The sequence below is a fragment of the Pelodiscus sinensis genome, chromosome 5, assembly GCF_052426305.1.
Source record: "Pelodiscus sinensis isolate ZL-2025 chromosome 5, ASM5242630v1, whole genome shotgun sequence".
In the NCBI taxonomy this organism is placed as follows: Eukaryota; Metazoa; Chordata; order Testudines; family Trionychidae; genus Pelodiscus; species Pelodiscus sinensis.
This window is the reverse complement of record NC_143056.1, coordinates 121,289,812-121,313,310: the sequence shown is the minus strand read 5'-3', so window position 1 is coordinate 121,313,310 and position 23,499 is coordinate 121,289,812. Positions and strand designations below refer to the sequence as shown.

Genomic DNA, 23,499 nt, shown 5'->3' with positions numbered 1-23,499 from the left:
AAATGCTTTCAAACCCCCCACTCCACCCCACCCTGCATCTCAATCCTTTGCCCCAGTCCTGAAGTCCCCTCCTACAACCTGAACTACTCATCCCTGGCTCCTCCCCACCCCCACTGGAGCACTCACCTGCTCCCCAACACACACACTCAAACCCTCTGCCCCGATCTGAGCCCCCTCGGCCCCATCTCCACCACACATCACTTCCATATTTGTGCACATAAAATAATTCATTCCATACATGCATGAGAATATTGCTCAACCCATCCTCTTCTCCTGTGTTTTTAGGACAACTTCTTCAATAACAACCAGTCATATATTCAGGAGCAATATAGAGCATTTTTAATCATATAAATGAAAAAATATGTTCAGTGACACTGGTAAGTGTGGTACACTGAGGAAAGTTAATAGAGTAGACAGAAACAGCTTGAATCGAGAAACGTGTTTTCGCCCCTTATGTGTCTTTTAGGAGAAATATCTGAGGAAAGCACATTTTAAAAAGAGACACTTATCAAAAATACTTCAGCTGCAGAATCTGATTTTCCAAAGAGCCCTTGCTTTCTACTCAGTTTTGCACCAAGGACTAGTCTGTGGTTTGGGCTATCCAGGCAGTCCCCGGGTTACGTACAAGATAGGGACTGTAGGTTTGTTCTTAAGTTGAATTTGTATGTAAGTCGGAACTGGTACATATTGTAGAGGAAACTCTACAGAGCTCAGTTTTATTTTCCCACACCTCACTTCCCTCAGTCCTTTATTCTCAAGCTGAGATGTCTACTGAGAAAAGCTGCTCCGCATCTCCCTGGTCTGCTGGGGGGGGGGGGAGGGGTGTTAGCTTCGCGTCTCCCTGGTCTGCTGGGGGGGGGGAGCGCTAGCTTCGCGTCTCCCTGGTCTGCTGGGGGGAAACAGCTAGTGCAGGGTTGCCTCACCCCGTTTGTAAGTAGGGATCCAATGTAAGTCGGATCCATGTAACCCGGGGACTGCCTGTATTTAAAATTAACCCTCATTCCGTAGCTGGTAGGTAGCCATCACCCCTGCTCATATGTAAACCTCACACATAGATAAGGAAAGTCACAATTTCTCCAGCCTAGCCAATCCTAGTTTCAGGCTGGGTATCTGGTGTAAACTGGCTTTTCTTGCCTATTCTTTCAATTTGCACCAATGTGGCCTCACTGATTGCTGGCCAGTAGTTACTGAAACTCAAGTATAGCTAGGGATTGAGGCACAAGAAAGAAATTGCCTGAAGTCATACACAGGTGGCGCAACTGTCCAGACTGGATCCCATTTGACTCCTACTTGCCAACATTTCACTGTAGCACTGAGACCCCGTGGTCACTTCAACAAGTCTACAGAGCAGTGTCATTCTAAAGGTGCAGGCTCTATACAGGCCTGTACACAAGAGGGGTGCAAAAAGTGCAAATCCACATCACCCCCCACAGTCCTTCATGGTCTGCCCCAGCCTCCTTCCCCTGTGCTCCAGCTGGCCAGGGAAAGATAGAAGCTGCACGCTGCCAGACTTCCTCCCCCATGCTCCAGCCAGCACAGGGGATAGAGGCTGGTAGCGCACTGCGCCTGCTTTCCTCCGGCTGGGGCTGATTCCTCACTTCCTCCCCCAGAAGCAAGGCCATGGGCGGGGCTGAGCCATGGGGGCGGAGCTGAGCCATGGGGGCAGGGCTGTCACCAGCCCCTCCCACAGCTCACCTCTCCACACAGAAATTCCTGCATAGGGGCCTGGTATGTTTGTTGAAATATTTGATTTTCCAAGAGATTTCTAACTGTTCCTAGCCCTTGCATTTCACATACATGAAGAATATGCCATTTGTCAGCAACATGTCAATTTTAAGAGAAAACAGAAGCATTGCAGTTTGCCCTGGAGGTCTTTTGTAAAGATAAGGCCTTTTTTGGTAGCCATCTTGGAAGTCCTCTAGCCATTTTGGAAGGCCTAGACTTAGCCTAAGGCCTTCATCTGCAGCCAGATTGAAAGAGCAACAGCCATTAGCTGTAAAGCAGGAAGTGACACACTCACATTCCATCTAAATTGCATTAAAATAGTATAATACCAGGCTGCTAAGAAGAGACCCTGTTCTAATGGCACCCACTATCACCAGATAAAGAATCAGATCTCAAGATGGTTAAAGAAAACTTAGTTTGATGATAGCATTTCATCTGGCATGAAACTCCTTATCAGTAGTTGGGGTTTTGAAATCCTCATTCTGATTATGGTGCTCACTTTCCTATTGTTTGTCGGTATGATCTCTGCTTGGTTTTTAATTGCTGTATAATTAATTTTCTTAGGTGTACCAAAATTAAGGTAGTGAGTATGATTGGTTAGGTTATTCTGTTACAGTATGTTAGGATTGGTTAGTAAAATTTTAGTAAAATAATTGGTTAAGGCAGGGCTATTCAACACGCAGCCCGCGTGCCGCATGCATTCCACAAACCCATTTGTGGCCCACGGTACATTTTGGGTTTACTCAGCACTCAACACATGGCCCGTGGGTAGGATCCTTTGAACATATCCTTCACTGGGAACACGCTCCACAACAGCGAGGCATCTCCCAGGCAGGGTGAGCATTGAAAGACACAAGTGGAAGGGCTGGCTGGAACAGACGGGTACAGGGTAGCATGTTTCTAGCCCCCAGGGAGGAGGTACCAGAAGTACCAGGGCATTGTGGGAAGTGCTTTACATTCATGCCCTTCAGTGTGAAAGAAACTCTTTGCATATATTTGCATATATATGCAACCACACTTAAGTTGGGGCCGTTGGTATGTGCTGCGAGTATCATTGTGGCCTCGGGGGCTTCCAATGTTGCGCAGCCCTGGGTTAAGGTGTAGTTAAGCAGAACTCAAAGTTTCACTATATTAACTGGGGTCCACGAAGGAGACCAGCGGATAGGAAGAAAGGAAAAGAAGGAACAGAAAGAATAACAAAAGGAAAGACCTGGAAGAACTCACCTCCAAACACAGGCTAAGATCAGAGCTGCCAAGAATCCTCTGTACGACCATGACGTACAGCAATCAGAATCCAGATGAGCCTGTCTTTGCTTGGCCGACAGAGGAAGGTCTCCTGCCTTCTCCAGGATTGGTGAGACTGGCACTGTGGGCTTAGCATGTGTATTCTGTTTGCTTGGTAGTTGTTAAGAAATAAAGAGTCAGGATATTACTGTGTAAGGCTCTTTCAGTGGTAAAAGTCCTGCAAACCTGCAGGAAATTAAGCCCTGAGCTCTGGGACTTGGGAAAGGGTGGGTATTTATATTAACAGGGTTAACCATCTAGAGCCCCATGAACTTAGTACAGGTGAGCACCGCTGAAGTGTGGGAGTGACAGAAAATTTTGTGGGGGTAGCACTTTTAAACAACAGATTTGATCCGACATTTAGAACTAGTGTGGCAGCAATTGACACAGATTTGGAAAGAAATATGAAGATGGTTTTAAGTAGGGCTGTCAATTGATGTGCGTTAACACCTGCGATTAACACAGGGAAGAATTAATACATTTATTTTTTTAACACGTTAATCGCAGGCGTTAATGCTGTGCTGCCCCTTTGAAGCGCCGCTCAGGCACTTCAAAGGGGCAGCACATTAGGAGCCTGGGATCAGCTGGAGTCCCCAGCTGACCCCAGGCTCCATGCAGCACAGCCCCTATGAAGCACCAGTCCAACTCTTCAAAGGGGCAGCACAACTTGGAGCCAGGCACTCCAGCTGATCCCCAGCTCTGTGTTACGCTGCCCCTTTGAAGCACTGGTCTGGAGCTTCAAAGGGGCAGCACATTAGGAGCTGAGGATCAGCTGGAGTGCCCAGGTGATCCCGGCTCCGCATCGCACTGCCCCTTTGAAGTGCCAGTCCAGCACTTCAAAAGGGCAGCACAACGCGGAGCTGGGATCACCTGGGCACTCCAGCTGATTCCCGGCTCCTAATGCGCTGCCCCTTTGAGGCACTAGGGTGGCACTTCAAAAGGGCAGCACTGCACAGAGCCTGGGGTTAGCTGGGGACTCCAGCTGATCCCAGGATTCCTCATTGCTGCCCCTTTGAAATGCTGCCAGAGTGTAGAGTGTGCGATTAGTCATGATTACATTTTTTAATTGCTTGACAGCCCTAGTTTTTAGGCATCTTTATCACCCATCCCAATTCTGGGGCCACTAGATACTGGGTTGGTCCCAATGTGCAACTTACAGTAGCATAAGGTCTGCTTCAGGTTGCACATCTGTTACAGCAGCTAGGAATTGACTGAGTATAGAAGGTACACAGTTCTTCCAGGGGTAAAATGAGCAATATGGGGGGGAGCTGCACCACTCCTATGCCATCTTGAAATTTCCCCATGTTGGGATAGTTCTTGAGTAGCCATTTAAACTGGCTTTGTGACCATTAATATGCTAGCGGATCACCACAAAGTCACCAGATCAGGGACCATTTCCTCTGATGAAACAGCTTTGCTTTTAAATCACAGAAGCTGTGATTTATATAAAAAACCCTGGGGCCATGTTTTCAGAATGAATTGCTTAGTTAATGTAACTTTCCATTGCCAGGGATGGGTCCCTACTGGATCAGTGGCTCTGCAAAGCTGAACACTAATGGATGCTCTATCTCAAATTAGACCCTAATCTATTCCCATGGCTCATAACAGGGCCTGAAAGCATTTGCAAATATGGTTACAAGCAACATTGGTTTCAGATTGGGTCTCTGGATCCCCTGGTTAACATTCAGACACAAAGCGGAAGGGAGGATTTCTCTGTCTCACATGGCATTCACTTTCTCTACAGATATCAATAATTCATTCCTACCAGAGAGGTCTTTTACTGCTGAACAGCACATTTCCTTTAGCCTCTGCCACTCACTACCCTGAAATCAAAGGCTTTTTCAACATAAGAACCAAGAAGAGGATTCCCCAACCCACTGTACACCCCGCTCCATATGCCTTTATGTCATCAGCACTCAGTGTTATGGGATATGTTTAATATAGCATACAGACTCAGAATATATATATTTCCACAATAAGCAGAGGCACTAGAATTTGCATGAATAAATGAGCTTTTCCTAGTAAAGGCAATTACTAACTGTTTGTTCACTAAGGGTACCTCTACACTAGCCCCCTAGTTCGAAGTAGGGAGGCTAATGAAGGCAACTGAAATTGCTAATGAAGCACGGGATTTAAATATCCCACGTTTGATTAGCATATTCCCGGTCGGTTGCCATTTTGGAAACTGACTAGCCTGAAGTAACTGCCCACGTCTACACGCGGCAGAGAAGCTCGATTCCCAGATAAACCCTTTAGTTTGAATTAACAGTTAAACCTCATTCCATTAACTGTTAATTTAAACTAAGGGGTTTATCTCGGATTATGCGTCTCTGCTGCGTGTAGACGCGGGCAGTTACTTCAGGCTAGTCAGTTTCCAAAATGGCGACCGGACAGGAATATGCTAATCAAGTGCGGGATATTTAAATCCTGCACTTCATTAGCAATTTCGGTCACCCTCATTAGTCTCCCTAGTTCGAACTAGGGGGCTAGTGTAGATGTGCCCTAAGTGATTTTACTTCTATCCTTGGTTCTGAGAAAGCATTTTTGTTTGACTGAGAAGACAACTGAATAGATTTTCACTGTACCCCCTCCAGGAGGTACAATGCTGACCCCCTCCCCCCAGGCTAAAGGGGATAACAGATACAGGAGTCTCTCCCCACTCCTCACTGCTCCAAACAATGAGTGAAACTTTCAAGTTAGAACACGACCTCCTGCTACATTATCTTTAACTTAAGATCCTGGCTCCATTGAAGTCAGGTTGCTTATGTTGCTCTGCAAGTAGCCATGAAAGAACGGCATGTTTCCCAGAGGAATGCAGGCTGCAGTTGCTCCAATCTAGCTATATAAGGAGGGCTGCATTTCTATTTCCTCTTTGGCAAAATTCTCTCTCACTGTTCAGGCTGCCTAATCTCATGTCCTCATTGGCCAAGTGTCCATAGTGACTTATTCTCTCAAACCAGACCTCCTCCCACTTTAGTCAAACATCAGGTAAACAGCTTCCTTGTAAATGACGTTTGAGTGCTCAGCAAAGCTACTTTTACATGTTTCATTTATAATAAGGCTTCTCTGGATGAAGACTGTCCCTGGGCCTTTCACTTGGTCCCATAGGTAATCTAATACCTGATTTCCCATATGTACTAAACTCCTACCCAAAAGCAATTAGATTTTTTGCAACAGTGCCTTGCCAAGGGTCTTCATTGCCTCCCAGTGCTGCCTTGGATGTTAGAAGTCTCTTCAGTAATGATTTATGCTTCTGAAGTTCTCACTTTGCTTCCTGTGGGCCAGACTGTTAACTCCTTGCAGCCACTGGGGTGAGCAGCTACTCGTGGGAGTAATCAGAGTGAAATCAATAGGATGATGCAGGTGAGTAATTTTTCATCAGTGGGAATAATGTAAGAGAGGAGTGAGGTGCCACAGCCAAGTTTGAAGGAAATCAGAATATTTGCTCAGGAAAACATCACACTGCAAGTGGGTGAAACGTCAAGATTTAATAACTGCTAGTAAAAGGGGGGAAATGGCCCAGTAATTAAGACAACAGACTGTCACGGGAGGGTTGGGTTCATGGATTTCTTTTGTGACTGAGGTCGGCACCTCAGTTTCTTACTTGTAAAATGGGGCTAATAATGCTTCCTCTGTCCATTTATCTTATGTGGCTTGTAAGTGCTTCAGGGCAGTGACTGTCTCATTGGACAGTGGCTTCAAACTAAGGGTTGCGACCCAGTACTGGGTCACAGAATGCCCCAGTGGGGGTGCTAAGGCAGCTTCCTGCCCATCCTGGCATTGCAGACTGTGCTGCGCCCTAGAGGCAGAGAGCAGCAGGCCCAGCTCCTGGGATGGGATGGGGGAAGAGCACACAGGGCTCCACACACTGCCTCTGCCCTGAGTACGAGGTCCACACTCCCTCAGGAGGCTGGGAACCTGTTGCTGTCTGCTTCTGTGGTGCAGCATGGTCTGTGGTGCCAGGAGAGGCAGGAAGCCTGTCTTATCACTTGCACTGAACCACTGACTGAGCCACTCAAGGTAAGCCCCTCCTGCCCCAGCCCTGACCCCCCCTCCAAAGCCATAGCCCTCTCCTATGCCCCAAAGCTCTCGTCCTCAGCCTCACCCCGGAGCCCCCACTCTGGTCAAATTATGTTGAGTCACAGGCATCAACAATTTTCTTCAACTGGGTCATGAGAAAAGTTTGAAAAGCACTGACACAGGATATAGCACCTAGCACTATGGGCTCCTTAGTACAGTTGGGGTCTCTAGGCATTACTAACCCCATATTAACCCTAGAGATGTGTGTTTTTCACTAAGGGGCCAAAGAAGGGATGATTGCTTTCCCTCACCCCCCAAATACACAAAGATGGCCACGTTCAGAATTATACAGTATATAGCTATATATAATTTATTTCACACAATCCTGATAAGAGTTACAGGTGTATTTGGAATCATTTACAGTTTCACAGCATATGGAGTGGCCATACAGCTGATGTGAGTAACATACAGTGCGTAGAGAGTACACATTTCCAATCCACCCACCCGCCATTCACACAATGGGTTTCAAAGCTAATACTAGATTCAGCTACGTAGGAAGCCTTGAGAATGCTAGGATACAGCGTTGGGTGTCATACAACACTGTAAGTCACAATGGGACAAGCTAAACTACTTTAATTTTCAATCTAGTATTTCTAGTCTACCTGCATTATTGCATTTATACGCTTTTTTTAAGTTAAAGTAAAGAGAATACTATATGGGAAAGGAAAAATTCTTTACTATTTTAGGATTTGAGCTGCAGCCCATACAAAGTGTCCATAGAAGCATAGACAAGATTATAAATTCAACAAGGTATAAATTAGCTGTATAGCTTTTGAGTGTAGGTGTCCATTTTCCCTGGGAAATGTACCCAGCAGCATATTGTCTCTGAAAGCAAAAAACCAAACCTGTATGTTAAACACAGGTAATTGTGTGTGATTAGTAGGTCCGGATAGGGAAAATAAATCAAGGTGTCACTCTGATAATTACTTTTAGGTAGAAATCTTTTAAGGCTTGATCCACAGCCAATGGAAAGACTCTCGCTGACCTCGAACATGGTTGAAAACTAACTTCAGCCACTAATGTGGTAGACACTATCCATTAACTTTGGATCAGGCTTTTAAGAATTACTAGAGTAAAAAAAATCCCTTTAATAAGACAATCAAGTTACCTTCATATATCTTTTGTTTCTCTGGTACCTTGTAAAGAACCTGGACCTACTTTACCAGATGGATTTGGATAGCACATTTTAAAGATTTCTTTAGAAAGATTCCTAACCAGGGATTCAGGAAGAGGCACCAGGGTTAAGAGGGGCTGCTAAAAACTAAAAACTAAACTGTCAAACAATTTTCTTTTTTTTAAAAAGAAAGAAGGTGAAGAAACATTATGCTGTCCTTGTTCTTGTTGATTCATCCTACAAAGTTTGGACTGTTTGAAGCTATGGCAATAGAGTCTGGCCCATACTGCAAGGCATAATGGAAACAGGCAACATTTAAAGTTTCCCTCACTGTTGGGCATTGTTGCACTGTAGCATCAACGTGTAAGGGTAGATCAAGGCAGGAACTTTGATTCTAGGGATCCTGGCCCAGATCCCTAAGTGGGCCAAATCCAACTGTGGAAACCAAGGTGAGGTGAAATGGGAAGGTGGCTATATGGGGAAGATCCACGGTGGAAGCTATTCTACGTGGGGAAGAAGAGATAGGGGTGGCATGTGAATATGTTGTCTATCCTCACCTCATTTTATCCAAATTCTGTATGTGTCAGCAAGTCTAGTTCTGTTTTATCAGTGGAAAGTAGTGTAGCAGATTCCGCTCCCATTGCTCCAGGTAAACTGAGGTCACATCACTACGTACCAGGTGAATCACCAGCAGTGTTTTCACGGAATGGAGATTTTAAGATGGGACAATGCAGTAATGTAGGGTACAGCCACATCTGTGAGTAGCTAGGACCAGTAACTGCGGTGTTCTATAGTGTTTGCTTGCTCTGAGATATATCTGACTGGGAAAGCGGTTGTTTCAAGGCAATGTGAACTTGCCACACGACGAGTGTATCTTCGCACTAAGATATCCCCGTGGAATAGCACAATCTCAACAGTCCACCAAATGGAAACAAAGCTCACAAACGTTTATGTACCTAGTTGATGCATTGACTCCAAGTCTGTTCTCTGGTGGCAGAGGAAAATACATGTGCCATGCATGTCAGCAGATTTCCAAGGCTCTCTATGGTCCATGCCACGGACTTAAGTCAAAATCAGGCCGCAAGCCACCTTTGTCCAACAAGATGCATCTAATTTCTTTCCTCTCTGCACTCAGATAACTGAAGGACCAACAGCACTGGTTTGAGCCGCCACACACAGTGTCTGCAAATACGGTGCTAGCTTCCCTCACAGCTTTGCCAGTGGAGCTCAATCCTGACCTGCAATCATTCCTCAGTGTATCAGGCAGGGGCCTCCCTTGAAGAGGGTGCCAATCATGTAGTGAGTCACTGGTGTGCAATAATGAGGACTAGAAAGAAACTAGCAAATTAAGGTTCTAATATTGTAAGGTGCTGAATGTCCCCAACTTACACTGACTTCAAAGAGAATTGAGGAAAGTCATCATCTTGCAGGATTGGACAATAATCTTTACTTGAGACTTGGGTAACTATAGCAGATTAAACACTCGTGCACCCCCCCATGATGTATAGCCCCCCAAATATCCCATCTGTTCTTTGGGTACTGTTAGAAACGTATGCATGCATTTGTAACTGGCACAGAAATCAGGCTAAGGAGGAAAAGTTCTTAACTGTATGAGAAAATTGTGCAATGAAATATCCTTGTAATGGCACATGGTCAAAGCACCATCTTTACAGAATGGCATAGCAAGTAGTCCTGTGAAGAAATTAGACTGAATGACAGATGTGGCCTTGAATGGGTCTACTATCTATGGGCCAGATTGCAATATCTTTAGGCTATATAGTACCTTATATCATTATTAGTTCCCCTGAAGTCAATGGGAAATAAGGTACTAATCAGTGTGATCAACACTAGGACAGTCTAGCTCAGTGTTTCTTAAACTTTTTAAGACCGAGGAACACCAAACAATAAATGTTTTTTATGCAGAACACCAAAGATTTTTTGCTGAGAAGAAAAAAGAAGGTTGGGGGGAAATTGAGGGGGAAAAAAGGGGGAGTCGGGGGGAAATTGTTGAGCAAAAAAACCAAATTGAACTCTGTTCTCCACAGCATACCTCCGACTGCCTCACAGCACACTGGTGTGCCACGGAACACAGTTTAAGAAACACTGGTTTAGCCCAATGAGAGGAACATTACATATAATTTATGTCATTTGATTAAACTACTTTAGGTATCACCTCATATTCTGCCACAAACTAAATATAATAGCTAAGGTTTATCAGCCTGCGCTCGGTGTCCTGAACATAACTGGACATGCCAATAAAAGTAATAAGCATTGCACCCAATGAACTTCAGAGAAGGATTAAACTGGAATTACGATTGAGTTGGAAGAGGTTTTAAAATCCAGGGGGCAAGAAGAGTCCTTTCTTGATAATCCAGCTCCTTACATTATTTAAGGGTTGTTTTAAAATAAATGGTATTTTTGGGCTACAAATAATTCACTGGATGTAAATGAAGCAGTCAGTTTGGATGCACTGTGCTAGAAGGACACTCTCCATATTCTCTGCTTATGGCTTCCCTGGAGCTCTATGAGATCAAAGGATAGAACCTGAAGTATGTAAGTGTTCCACATGCGGAACCCTTTAAGGATCAGACCGAATGGCTGTACCCTCCATTCCCGGTGAGTGACATTAGCCCCACAGAGATAGCCCATGCCAGGCACTATCATAGTACAAATAATTAAGAACAGGAAATGGGAAAGTAGGGGCCTGAGCCACAACCTATTGAAATTAGTGGAAAGACTCATCTTCATATTTTTTTGGATCACCCCCACGGTCTGATTAAGCAAAGCACTTACAATCATGTGTTTACGTACATCTACTGACTTCATTGTTAAAGTTAAGCATGTGCTTAAGTTCTTTTGGGGAATCAGGGCCTAAACAAGATAAAAAGTGCCTGAAAACGTTGTCAGAGTATCCCTTATGCTCAGATTCAAGTGTAGTCCACAGCAAAACTACTGAGGGCATGAGCCTGATCCAAAGCCTACTGAAGTCAATAGACATCTTTCCATTGACTTCAGTGGGATTTAGATCAGGTGCCATCAGAGGAAATGTGGTCTATTTCAGCTTTGCAGAACTAAGGACAGGGAAAATCCTGTACTAAATTGTCTAAGAAATAAGTGACATTCTTGCATTAGGTCAAGAGAAGTGGCTTCTTCAAAACAGAAGAAATCTAGCAATTGAATCTGTTGTTTTAATTATAAGCTGTATTTTCTATTGCAGTGTTTCTCTAATTAATCTATCAAATTTCTAATTTATAAACAGCATCATTAAGATAAACTAGCAATCTAGATCCCTACAGATCTCCAAACCAGAATCGTATCAGTTTCAAGTTTTAATTTGTTTCTCATTGTGGACATGTCACCAAAAGGACCTCATATTACAACAAACACAACACAACACATCAAGCAAAGAAAGCCATGTTCTCAGTGCTGCCGCGAAATAGGACAACTATTTATTTAGCATAGCAAGTTCATTTGTTAGCCTTTTGCCCTGTGCCAAATTGGGTTTGAATCTGTCATAGGCTCTTCTCAGTCTAGTTCTCACTGGCCTTTTTCCTCAACAGGAAACCACCACACAATGCAGCACAAAAATAGATATAATGGATAGCGCCTGCTAAATGGTGTAGCTGCAAGTCAGAACTGAAGGGCAACGAATCCCTGCGTATTTGGGAAGCTTGCATAGCACCTACTTGTGATATACCAGACACAAACCAGAACTAGTTCCACTACAACGTAATACAATACAATACAATCCAAGAAGTACCACCTTTTTAAAAGCAAGTAGCCCAAGTGAATTTGGGGAAGGTGGGGAAGACAGTAATTTTTAGCTTGTAGCACAAAGGGACACTATACAATCAGGAGTTTCCTATCCATACATTCTCTTAGTGGTAAGAAATCATGACCAAAAATGTTGCTTTGGGCACTGCATGGCAGAATGTGAATGGTTAAAAAAAAAGAAAAAGAAAAGAAGAAGACATGGACACTTTGTGTGAATGCAGGTGCACAAAAAAGGGTTGTCTCAATATTTTTCTTTACAAAAAATATGGGTTGTGTGGCTTTACAAAAACTGCAGTCAACTGTAATATATACATGTAATATTCTTCAAGAAGGCAGTGGGCTTGTCCACATCCACACAAAAATGAGTGTTATCAGACCAGCAAATGAGCTGAGTTTTGGAGAATGAGTCATGACAGGAGTCCCAGGCAATTACCGTGCGTGAATGATTCCCTTATCCTAATCTCTCTCTTCACTGTCATAAATAGGATTGAGGGCAAAGTTATTTTTCAAGATCGTGAGTCCTAGTCCAGCTGCCATCACCATGTCTCAATAATCTTGCTGTCATATTCCAGGAAGAAATTATTGGCTTAGCAGTAGAGGTGGGCCTACTTAATGCTCTGGGGGAACAGTTCAGATCTGGATGGAAGTTTTGCAGCTCAGGTCCCTCCCAGCTCAGAATTTTTTTCTCCGTTTTCCAAAGATTAATGCAATCAAATTAAAATACTTTTGAAAACAGAGGGACTCTTGTGAAGCATCCAAAGGTTAATAAAGAAACAACCAGCTAAACAATCCCCTGGCTAGGTAATAACAAGGAATCCCTCACAAAGTAGCTAGTTCTCCTCTTACTAAGGTTTTCCCATAGCCTTCTCAGATAGCAGCATCAGAGGGATTGTGTTACTAGATGTAGTTATAAGTCCTGTCCATTATACAGGTGAAACAATGCTAGCACCTATCAAGTTTAAACATGGTGGCCGTGAGCACTTGCTTCAACAGTGGGGCAAACCTGATCACATTGCATCTGTCTGTGCAATGGAAAAGAAAATATGCAGGTTAAAACTCAGAAACATACAATAGTTTGGAAACCAGGAGAGATAATTTTATACCCAAAAAGGCCACATACAACTGGGAATATTTTAAGAGCCTTGTTGAAAAGATAACAAAAAAATATTTAACTGCAGGGAATAGAAGGAAATTTGTAAAGAAGCTGTGCCCAAGTATCCTGATGAGTCTCACAAACTTAGTAGGCCAAATTCATAAAGGACTCTGAGTAAAAAATGTAAGAATTGCCAGATTGGATCAAATCTGTGGTCCATCCAGTCTAATATCCTGTTAACCAACAGCAGCCAATATTAGATGTGTCAGAGGAAAATCCAAGAAATCTGGTGTAAGCAACTAAAAGGCTTGGGATATTTTACACTTCACCCAGCCTTTCCACCCTCTCTGAATTTGGACCAGTTTCTCTGGCTGTTGTACTGCATCTCTGCCAAGCATCACTGCAAAACTGTGACACGCCAGCGTAGCGCACACTGGTTAGCAGCCAACATGGAACGCCAATGACTTTTTGGGTTATGAGTTTTCAATTCTGGCCTCATTTAAAATAAAACATTACTAAAGATTCCTTTTCCATACTACACAGCAGCAGCAAATGGGAGTCAAAATGGACATTCCGAGTCTGGGAAGATCACTCAGCCCTCTGAAGAATGGTAAGTTCCATGTTCTCAGCCTCATGGGAAAAGTTTCAGGGAATGGAGCCTCCATCTAGCCCTTCCTTTGCTTCTTTCTTCTTACCCACAGTCTGTTTTGAGATCTCAGCCCCCAGCCTAAGCAAAGAAACCAGGCTGTTTCCAAGCTTTGGAAAATTGTTTGAAGACATGAATGTTTCACATGCTCCATCTAGACTCAAATTAGGGAGTAGATGATCTCTCCTAACACAATCTTTTTCCTCACTCTTGCACATGATTTTCTCAGCATAAAGGGGATTGTGCATGTCATTCCACGGTGCTTCATGTGCTGCTTGCCGTTAAAGCTCATTTCTCATCTGCCTTTTCTTCTACCTTTGCCACATGCAAGGAGAAATCAACCTGTTATGGAAAAGCATTAGGATTAAGGGCCTGAACCAAAGCCCATTGAAATCCATGGAAAGATTCCAGTGGACATCAGTGCCATTTGAATTCAGCCCTTAGTGCTCTACCGAGGCCAGTTTAAGATTATCAAATACTATATTACACCCAAAACATTTTCTGTATCATCCACTAAGGGCAGGAACCCTGGAACTCTGTCCTAATGACCTTATCTGCACCCCATACACATTAAATGGAACAGATTGAAACTGTCCCGGCATGACTAAAGATGGGATGGGTCTCCAAGCCTTGTATGTTGTCTCCATGGGCTGCAGACTACACTGCAGATCTCAGAGAGACATATTTGTCCCTTGAACTTCACCGCTGCTACCTGAGGTCCTGGTCTGCATCTCAGACAGGGGAAAGGTTCTACAATGACAACATGATACAGAAGAGTGTGGATCCTCTCTGTGGGTTACTCCTGTCATGTCGGTTTGTTTTTAAAGGCTGGGTGATGAGCATGAGCAACATCATGTGCATGTGAGGGGGTAAGCTCGGAGCTGCCTTGCTCCATGTATGCAAAGATCCTAGTGCAAGTTGGGGTACAACATTAATACTAAACCACACTAATTGATTAACTGAGTCTTAGTACTATTCCCTTTCATCTTCTCTACCATAACTCAATGAAAAACATCCAAATAAAGAAAGCAAGGACTCTGAGTGGGACGCAGAGCACCTCTGCTTGGAAATGCTGGGACTATGGCAAAGTGGGGGGTCTCCTGGAGAGGAGCGTGGGGGAGGGGACGGGGTTATTTACACTGATCGGGAGAAGCTGTAATCTATACACAGTTGTACAAGCCAAGTTATATTACATGAAAGAACACACTGAGTGCATGGAGTACCCATACTGGGTCGAACTGGCACGGCTCCCTTGGACCAAGACTTCTGGAGTAGTTGTTGGTGCTGTAGATACCCTATCTAGCTCTTTCTACAGATATGTATAGCTATGTATAGAATTTACTGCATGCATTTGTTTCAAAAGGAACTGTACAGTTGGTTAGATTTCTCTCCCCCAACCCCTTCTCGGTCTTCATTTTTTCCGGGCTAGGAACGCCACTCCCAGAATTACAGCAATGGCCGCCACCACCACGCCTCCCACAATGACCAATGGCTTCACGTTGTCGAAGACACTGCCTGAGGATTCCTCCGCACTGTTTCCCTTGTGCTCAGAGTCAGGGGACTGGCTGGGGGCCTCTTGCACCTCCGGGGCTGAAGGGCTGGGTTTCAGATTGCTGTGGTTATTCAATGCAGCGGCCTCACTGGTCCCCTTCTTGGTTGTGGCAACAGAGGCGGGCTGCTCCTTGGAGGGAGTTTCCTTCTTGTCTGTGCTTATAGCAGGTCCAGGGTTGGGCTTCTCTGGCTTTCCTGAGCTAGCAGCTTTGGCATCAGATTTGCTTCCACTTCGGGTGCTTCCTTTTGATTCCATCCCTAGAAACACTGTCAGGAGGGGCTGACCTGACCTTCACAGGGCTGGCTATCAGGGTGTTACTGCAAGCTGTTTGCACCCACTTTACTTTCACTGAAACAGGCTGATGGGCCGACCTCAAACGGATCCCCTTGTGGCCCTCGTTCCAGGAACCTTCTCACAGCACCAATATTTCACCAGGGCATGACCCGGAACCTGGAAGAACAAACAGAAAACGGGAGAGTGAAGAGGATGCATAGCATGATAGATACAAGATTCACTGTTTTCCAATCAGAGCCACTCTACTGGTTGTGGTGAAACTGTAAACATGCTGTATGGATTGGGGGTGGGGGTAGAGGGGGAGAGCCAGTGACTGACCTTTCATTATGTGTGTGCTTTGAAGGATTTGATTTTTCTCAGCAAAGGACAGTAAACACGGATTTTACCACATATAGACACTGATTGCACAAATATTTCCTTCCGTTGATAACAATTAAAATTTACAAATAGGCAAAGTTAGAAAAATGCTACTTGAGAATTTATTGTTCTTTTCAACCTCTGAGGAGAAGATAATACACAGTGGACTTAAATTACAGCAGGGGTAGCTTACATTGGACTTTGGGGAAAACTTCCTGTAAGGGTGGTTAAGCACTAGAACAAATTGCCTAGGGAGGTTGTAAAATCTCCATCACTGGAAATTTTTAAGAGCATGTTAGACAGACACCTGCCAGGGATGGTCCATAAGCTCTAGTCTACAATAGGACTTTATTTCAAAATAACCCCCCCCCCAGGTCAAATTTATAAGCGGAGAGTCCACACTACCAAGCCCATTATTTCAAAATAACAGGCCACAGAATTTGAAATCTGTACTCCTGCTTTTCATCAGGAGTAATGCTACTTCCAAAATAGTTATTTCAAAATAATGGTAGGGTGGACACTCCAGTACCACTATTTTGAAATAATTACTTCCCAGAGTAATTCGAACTAAATACTCCCCAGTGCTTCCTGGAGCTCTAAATCCAAGGTTGCGTGTCCACATTAACAGAGTCTGCCTCAGACAAATTTCAAGGCTTCCCCACAGTATGGACATGCTAGTTGGAATTTGTTAAATCGGGAGTTAAGTAAAATTTTCCTATTTTGAAATAGTTTCCTAGTGTAGACATGGCCTAATAGTTAGACCTGGCATGAGTGCAGGGGACTGGATCAGATGATTTCTCAAGGTCCCTTCTAGTCCTACAATTATATGATTAGAAGAGTTCAATTTAAGGACTTTTCTGTATATTTTAATATGTTGACAATTTTTGTTTTAATGGTTGTAAAATTTTCATTTTTAGTATCTCAATATCTACTGTTGTTAAATAATTGTCTGACTCTCTCCCCCTCCCCCCACCCTGCACTATCTGACTCTCCTATAATTTCCTGCAATAACATTTTCAAAAAAGGTTAAAACATAATTTTGCATAACCATGAAAATGTAAATTGAGAAAAATTAAAAGTTTAAAAAGAAACAGGTCTTACCACTGAAACTACAAAACTTAAAAATCCAATTCCACCAAATGTAATTATATGGATACACATTACTTAGCACAATAAAGCCTTGCTTCATACTCTGGAGCTCTAAGCATACAGCAGTAAAAGAAAGGAAGACAGAAGGAATGAATGGAACAACCATTGACTGAAGAGCCAGGTTGGGAATATTGACTGAGGAGCCAGGTTGGGAAAACCTTTCCTAGGATTTGATGCTGCAAAATTCTGCTTACCCACAGAAAGTCATTTAATAATTCCAGAAGCAAATCAGTCAGGCACCAAGCCCTGTATCATCTGCACTCTATCGCTGCTCATGGCATGGTTTTGAGACAAGAGCAAAGGCATGATATTAAAAAGCAACTGAGGTTTAGTCCCAGCTTTGAACTCAGTGTGATTTAATGACTGAAGGTCACTGAGCCACAATGCAGTGAGAGCCGACGATTCATGGGCAGAATGAATCCAGAGAGCCGAGAATGTGAATCCAGCCAAGGATTCATGGGAAGTCATGGAGCCTTTCAGTTTTAGGTTGCGATTCCTCCGGGTCAGCAACAATGGCGTTATTAGACCAAGCTGGTATAGTCCCGCTGACTGCAATGAGCTATCCGGATTTATAGCAGCTGAGGATCTGGCCTATTATTTCTGTTGCTGTTGACAACTCTCCATCCTCCCAGTCGCTTAGGTCCGTAATCCAGGAGTCACCTTGGATTCTTCCATCTCCCAGGTCCCACACACCCAGGCTTGGTCCAAATCTTGCAGTTCCTTCCCCATTACGTCTTTACAATTTTCTTTCGGTCCAGAAGGCCAAAACCATCATCCAGGCCCTTGCCATCTCCTAGCACACTCACTAGAACCGCTTCTCTGAGCCTCCCAACACTCACAACCAGGCCCAGCCTGATCATACAGGAGAACTAGGCGGTCGCCTGGGGTGACCAAAACCTGGCCAATGGAAGCAGCCGGAGAAAAGCCTGAAGGTGAATGCTTCCCTGGGCTGCCATTCCCTGAGGGGGAACGGCAACATGCAGAGCCTTTTCCTCCCCCTGTCAGCCAGAGCCAGCCATGCAGTGGCCTGAGCTCTGGCATCTTGTTTCATCCCTCAGATTACTGAATGGGAGGGGCTCCAACATCATAGTTCACCTCCCTCTCCAGTCTGTACAATATGAAGTTTCCTCCATCTCTCTTGCCCAGCATACTAACCATAAGTTCCCTCCCCCAGCTTTGGATCCTTCCACTGACTTCTCTTTTCTCAAGCTCCCTGTTGTCTCTCTTGAGGTTTTCATAATTCTCACCTTCTCTCCTTATCTGTGCATCTCTAATCCCAGATTCCTCCAGCCTATCTACTCCTCCAGCAACACCAGCCTTCAGAGCACTGCCAACAATGCGCTTTCTTCCCTGCCATCCTTTGCTCTTGAAAACACCCTCCATTTCTTTCCCACGGCTTCCTCACTCCTTGATTATAAGAAAGTCCTTTTGCTTGACTGGGAAAGTGGATCTATAGTTCCCCATGTCCTTCAGTACTCCTGTCTGTGGCTTATGCACCCTTCATCATGGAGTTTCCTTTACGCTCCGGCTGGAAAATCCTTGTATGTAAATATACATGATCGGACCTGACATACTCCATCCAGACAGGGGCAAAGGTGCACCTACAGCACGCTCTGCAGAGATTGCCAGGATGAGTTTCATCGTTACCAGCAGATCATGCAGTCACAAGAGTTCGTACTGTAGTTGTCACAGTTCCCACACAGTGACAGGCAAATAGTGTTAGGTGTAAATTGGTGTTGCTCCACTGAGTTCAATGGAGCCTCCCTGACTGGACAGCAGATGGCGAGCTAGTCCTTATTTTGCAAGGCCTGTGCAATTACACCTTGCCATCTCTCTGCCCGCTCAGTTGCTCATGGGATGGTTTTGTCTGTGGGTAGCAGAGAGCCACCAGCAACAGCAGCTGCACCTGTTCTGGCCAGGCTTCCGGAGGCACCAATGAATGTAACAAATCAGCCTGGGTGCACGTTGAGACATAACAAACCGACAGACACACCTGGCTTCAGCAGGAAAAAAAACCCAAGCAACCCCCCTCCTGTGCCTATGAGTGGGGCCCTACCACAGTCACAGGCCCATTTAGGTGAATTTCTCTCTCATAGGCAGAGTAAAAGTAACTTTAAAATCTTCTCTGTACAGAAGGGGCAGGGCCTTGGGTGGAAGGGGCGGGGCTGGAGGCAGTTTTTCCCAGCCAGCCCTACTATGTAGGCTACCTGGGGCTCCAGCAGCTGTTGCGGCGTGGGGGAAGGGGATAGGAGCCGTGAGCACGCCAGGCCCTTTTAAATCACCAGGACCCAGGGCAGCTGCCCTTTGGCCTCCCACTGTCAGCAGCCCTGCATCTCCAATCAGTGGCCTGGGGGGCAGGAGGAAGGGGCAGCAACATTAAAGCTCTGCCAGTCCCTACCGGCAAGGCCACCAACATGCGGGGGAGGGAGAAAGAGGTATCAAGGTGAAAGCACTGCCGCGGCTGTGTATTGTCCGGTAGCAATGGACACTTCTTACCCGTACACCATCCCGACCGACTGTCACCTCTGGTCAGGGCTGCCGACAGAAATGCCGGGCCTTGGGCAAAGCGGAGGGAGCAGGCTCTGGGCTCCTGGAAGGGGAGGGGATTCAGGTGAAAGGGGCAGGGCTAGGGCTAGCCTCCCGCAGCCAGCTCTGCCCGGCCTGTACCACCCCAGGCTCGGGCGCTGATTTAAAGGTTTGGGGCAGCTGCCCCTTTTGCCCCGTCAGCAGCCATGGGCACCTCACACTGCTGCTGGCCCGGTCTGGCATCGCCGCATGGGTGTGGATTGCAGCTGCATCATGGGTGGTGGCGTCACACAAAGCCACAGCCATTTAAGTGGCAGGGCTGCTACTGCAATGTAGATTGCCATGATTTGAAAGTGGCAGGGAGCTCCAAGCTGCTGCCGTCATCACTGCTTTTAAGTCAAATTTCATTATTTCAGCTACTTAGATCTGAAATTTCACAGTGTTGCAAATGTAGGGCCTGACCAAAAAGGGAGTTTGGGGGAGGGTGACAGTTATTATAGGGAGGGCAGTTGCTGCTAGCCTTACTTTTGTGCTCCTGCAGGCAGTGGTGCTGCCATCAGAGCCGGGCAGCTGAGGAACATTGGGTTCGGGTCATGAGCCCAGCTCCGAAGACAGAGCTGCTACCAGCAGCAGCGCAGAGATAAGGTTGGCATGGGAGGGTATTACTTCTCTGCTGCCCACTGCAGAGCTGGGCTCTCAGTCACCAGCCGCCACTCTCTTGCCACCTGTCTCTGAAGGCAGCAGCACAGAAGCAAGGGCAGCATGTTATTGTATTGCCACCCTTACTTCTGCATCGCTGCTGGTAGTGGCTCTGCCTTCAGAGCTGGGCACCCAGCCAACAGCCACTGCTCTCCAGCTGCCCAGCTCTGAAGGCAGCACAGAAGCAAGAGTGGCAATACCATGACCCCCCAAAATAACCTTGCAACTCCCCTGAACTGTGATTTTTGTCAGGACCTCCCGATTTGAGAAACTCGGGTCTCCTCCATGAAATCTGTATAGTTTAGGCTATAAGTACACAAACGTCCAGATTTCACAGTCCATGACCCGTTTTTCATGGCTGTGAATTTGCAGCGCTCAACCCAGGAGGCATAAATGACAAGTGGATAGAGCGCAAAACAGATTGGCAGCGACTCGGGCTGGCGTTACAGCTTCCCAGTGATGGAAGGAAAAGAGAAGCCAACGCCCGCCAGTTCTCTGCCAGAGCTGCAGCGGGGATGCATGGTGTCAGTGTGGTGCCTGGGAAATAATGAGTAAACAGGCAGCAGCCGTCAGATCTGAGCAGCCTTCTTCATTATCTCCCCGCTGACCTTCAGCACTTCCAGGGGCCTGTGGAGAGCTTTCTGCCGGCTAAGTGAAATATGAGCTTATTACCATAGCCCGCTTAGAAGGAGAGGCTTGCATGGAAACCGCCCCAGCCAGATGGCTTTGTCTGTTGCACTTTTGTTCTAAGATGATCCACTGAGTTCTAAAATCTTATTGAATGGACGGGTGGGGAGGGGGGAGGTTAAACCCCTCTAATTCTGCTTATAAGGGGCTGCAGCAAGTAGTGACATTTCTGTTCAATGTGCTTCCCCCTCTCTGGGAAACATTTAGAATAATTAGCACTTTACTGCCACCCCCAAAGTGAGCTGGGTTGGAATAAAGCCACACAGAAGGGTGAAGGAGTTGAGCTCTGCAAAGGGAAATAAGCCAATTGTTTTATCACCTGGTTTTAAATATAAAACTCTTATTTTGCAGCTGTCCGCTATAGGGTTTTTTGTGTGGTGGCCATCATCTGACCGGGCATTGAACCAGGCACCTCCCTGGGTCTCCGGAGCTTGAGTTCTGTACATAAGAACATAAAAATGGCCATAGTGGGTCAAACCAAAGGTCCATCCACCCAGTAGCCTGTCTGCCCACAGTGGCCAATACCAGGTGTCCCAGAGGGAGTGAATTGAACAGGTAATTATCAAGTGATCTCTCTCCTGCCATCCATCTACACCCTCTGACAAACAGAAGCTAGGGACACCATTCCTTACCCATACTGACTAATAGCCATTAATGGACTTAACCTCCATGAATTTATCTAGTTCTCTTTTAAACCCTGTTAGAGTCCTAGCCTTCACAACCTCCTCAGGCAAGGAGTTCCACAGATTGACTATGCGCTGTGTGAAGAAGAACATCCTTTTATTTGTTTTAATTCAGATGCCCATTAATTTCTTTTGGTGCTCCCTAGTTTTTATATTATAAGAACAAGTAAATAACTTTTCCTTATTCACTTTCTCCACACCACTCATGATTTTATAGACCTCTATCATATCCCCCCTTAGTCTCATCTTTTCCAAGATGAAAAGTCTTTAATCTCTCTCCATATGGGACCTGTTCCAAACCCCTAATCATTTTAGTTGCCCTTCTCTGAACCTTTTCTAATGCCAGTATATCTTTTTTTAAGATGAGGAGACCACATCTGTATGCAGTATTCAAGATGTGGGTGTACCATGGATTTATATAAAGGCAATAAGATATTCTCATCTTATTCTCTATCCCTTTTTTTAATGACTCCTAACATCCTGTTTGCTTTTTTTGACTTCCACTGCACACTGCATGGATGTCTTCAGAGAATTATCCACAATGACTCCAAGATCTCTTTCCAGATTAGCTGTAGCTAAATTAGCCCCCATCATATTGTCTGTATAGTTGGGGTTATTTTTCCAGTTTGCATTACTTTGTTTATCCGCATTAAATTTCATTTGCCATTTTGTTGCCCAATCACTTTGTTTGGTGAGATCTTTTTGAAGTTCTTCACAGTCTGCTTTGGTCGTAACTATCCTGAGCATTTTAGAATTGTCTGCCTGTAACTCACACACATTCACAGTGGACCAGGTACAGCCGTCTACATGATTCTTCCAGAGAGAAGCAGCTTCTCCTGTGCAACCAAAGCCCACTGAGCATCTCAAATCCTAAACAGCCCTCAACTTAGCCAGCACTGGGGACTGAACCAGGGAGCGCCAGAGCTGAAAGCAAAAGTCTGCAGTTTGAACTAAAAACTTCTCAAGCTGAAGACTGTAATGGACCCATATTGTCTATGGATCAGGCATGGAAGGGGACACGTAACAACACTGACCAGCAGGATCAAATTTTCATCAATTTGGTACAGGCCAGTCAGAGATCTAGGAATATAGGAATTGCCATATCACTGCTCTGTCTCAGTCCAGTATCCTGTTTCTGATAATGGCAAATACCAGCTACTACAGAGGAAGGTGCAAGATACCTTCAAGTGAGCAATAGGATAAACTGTCCCTTAAAGAAATTTCTTCCTGTCCCCTAAATTTCTTCACAGCATGTCCTGGAGCATGAGTGTTTGTGTCACTTCCATGTCCCCCCTCTTTTTCATAACCCTTACTCTAGATATTCTTGTTATCTGTATACATTTTTTAATCCTGCTCATCTCATGAGCTCACTGATGTCATGGGTCAATGAGTTCCACAGACTAATTCTACATTGTGCAAAAAAATTAAAAATAAAAATGTATGCCCTGTTATCATTCTTATATTTGCTGCCTTTTTTTAGTTTCACCAAATGTCCAGGATGCCAGTGAAGATGGACCACTCCACTGGTCCTTCAATTTCTGAAGTGAATTCAGTGTGAAATCAGAGTGAAATAGAAGCCTGACCTCTTCTATTTATTCCAAGAATGAGTACAGCACAGAGTGCAGAAGTGTAACTTCCCCCCACCCTGCCCTGCCTCAGCTCTGACATGGAAGGGCCACTTGTGTAAGGCAGGCTTCATGCAAATTCAGAAATGAGACACTGAGAGGGTTCTTTGTCATGCTGTCCCATAAGAAGTAGAGTCAAACTGTCAACACACAGCCACAAGATGGGACAGCTGGGCTATATCTACACTGCAGCACTATTTTGGGATACCGG

At 45.1% G+C, this 23,499-nt stretch overlaps 1 protein-coding gene across 1 annotated transcript in view; it reads right to left on the bottom strand.

The window, feature by feature from the left end:
• Positions 1 to 13,416: 13,416 nt before the first annotated feature.
• Positions 13,417 to 23,499, bottom strand: part of CEND1 (cell cycle exit and neuronal differentiation 1) — a 32,580-nt gene continuing 22,497 nt past the window's right edge. Inside the window, exon 2 of the mRNA XM_006114861.5 lies at positions 13,417 to 15,718. Coding sequence (XP_006114923.1) covers positions 15,128 to 15,523 — 396 coding nt within the window. The 5' untranslated portion in view covers positions 15,524 to 15,718 and the 3' untranslated portion in view covers positions 13,417 to 15,127. The remainder of the gene's footprint in view (positions 15,719 to 23,499) is intronic.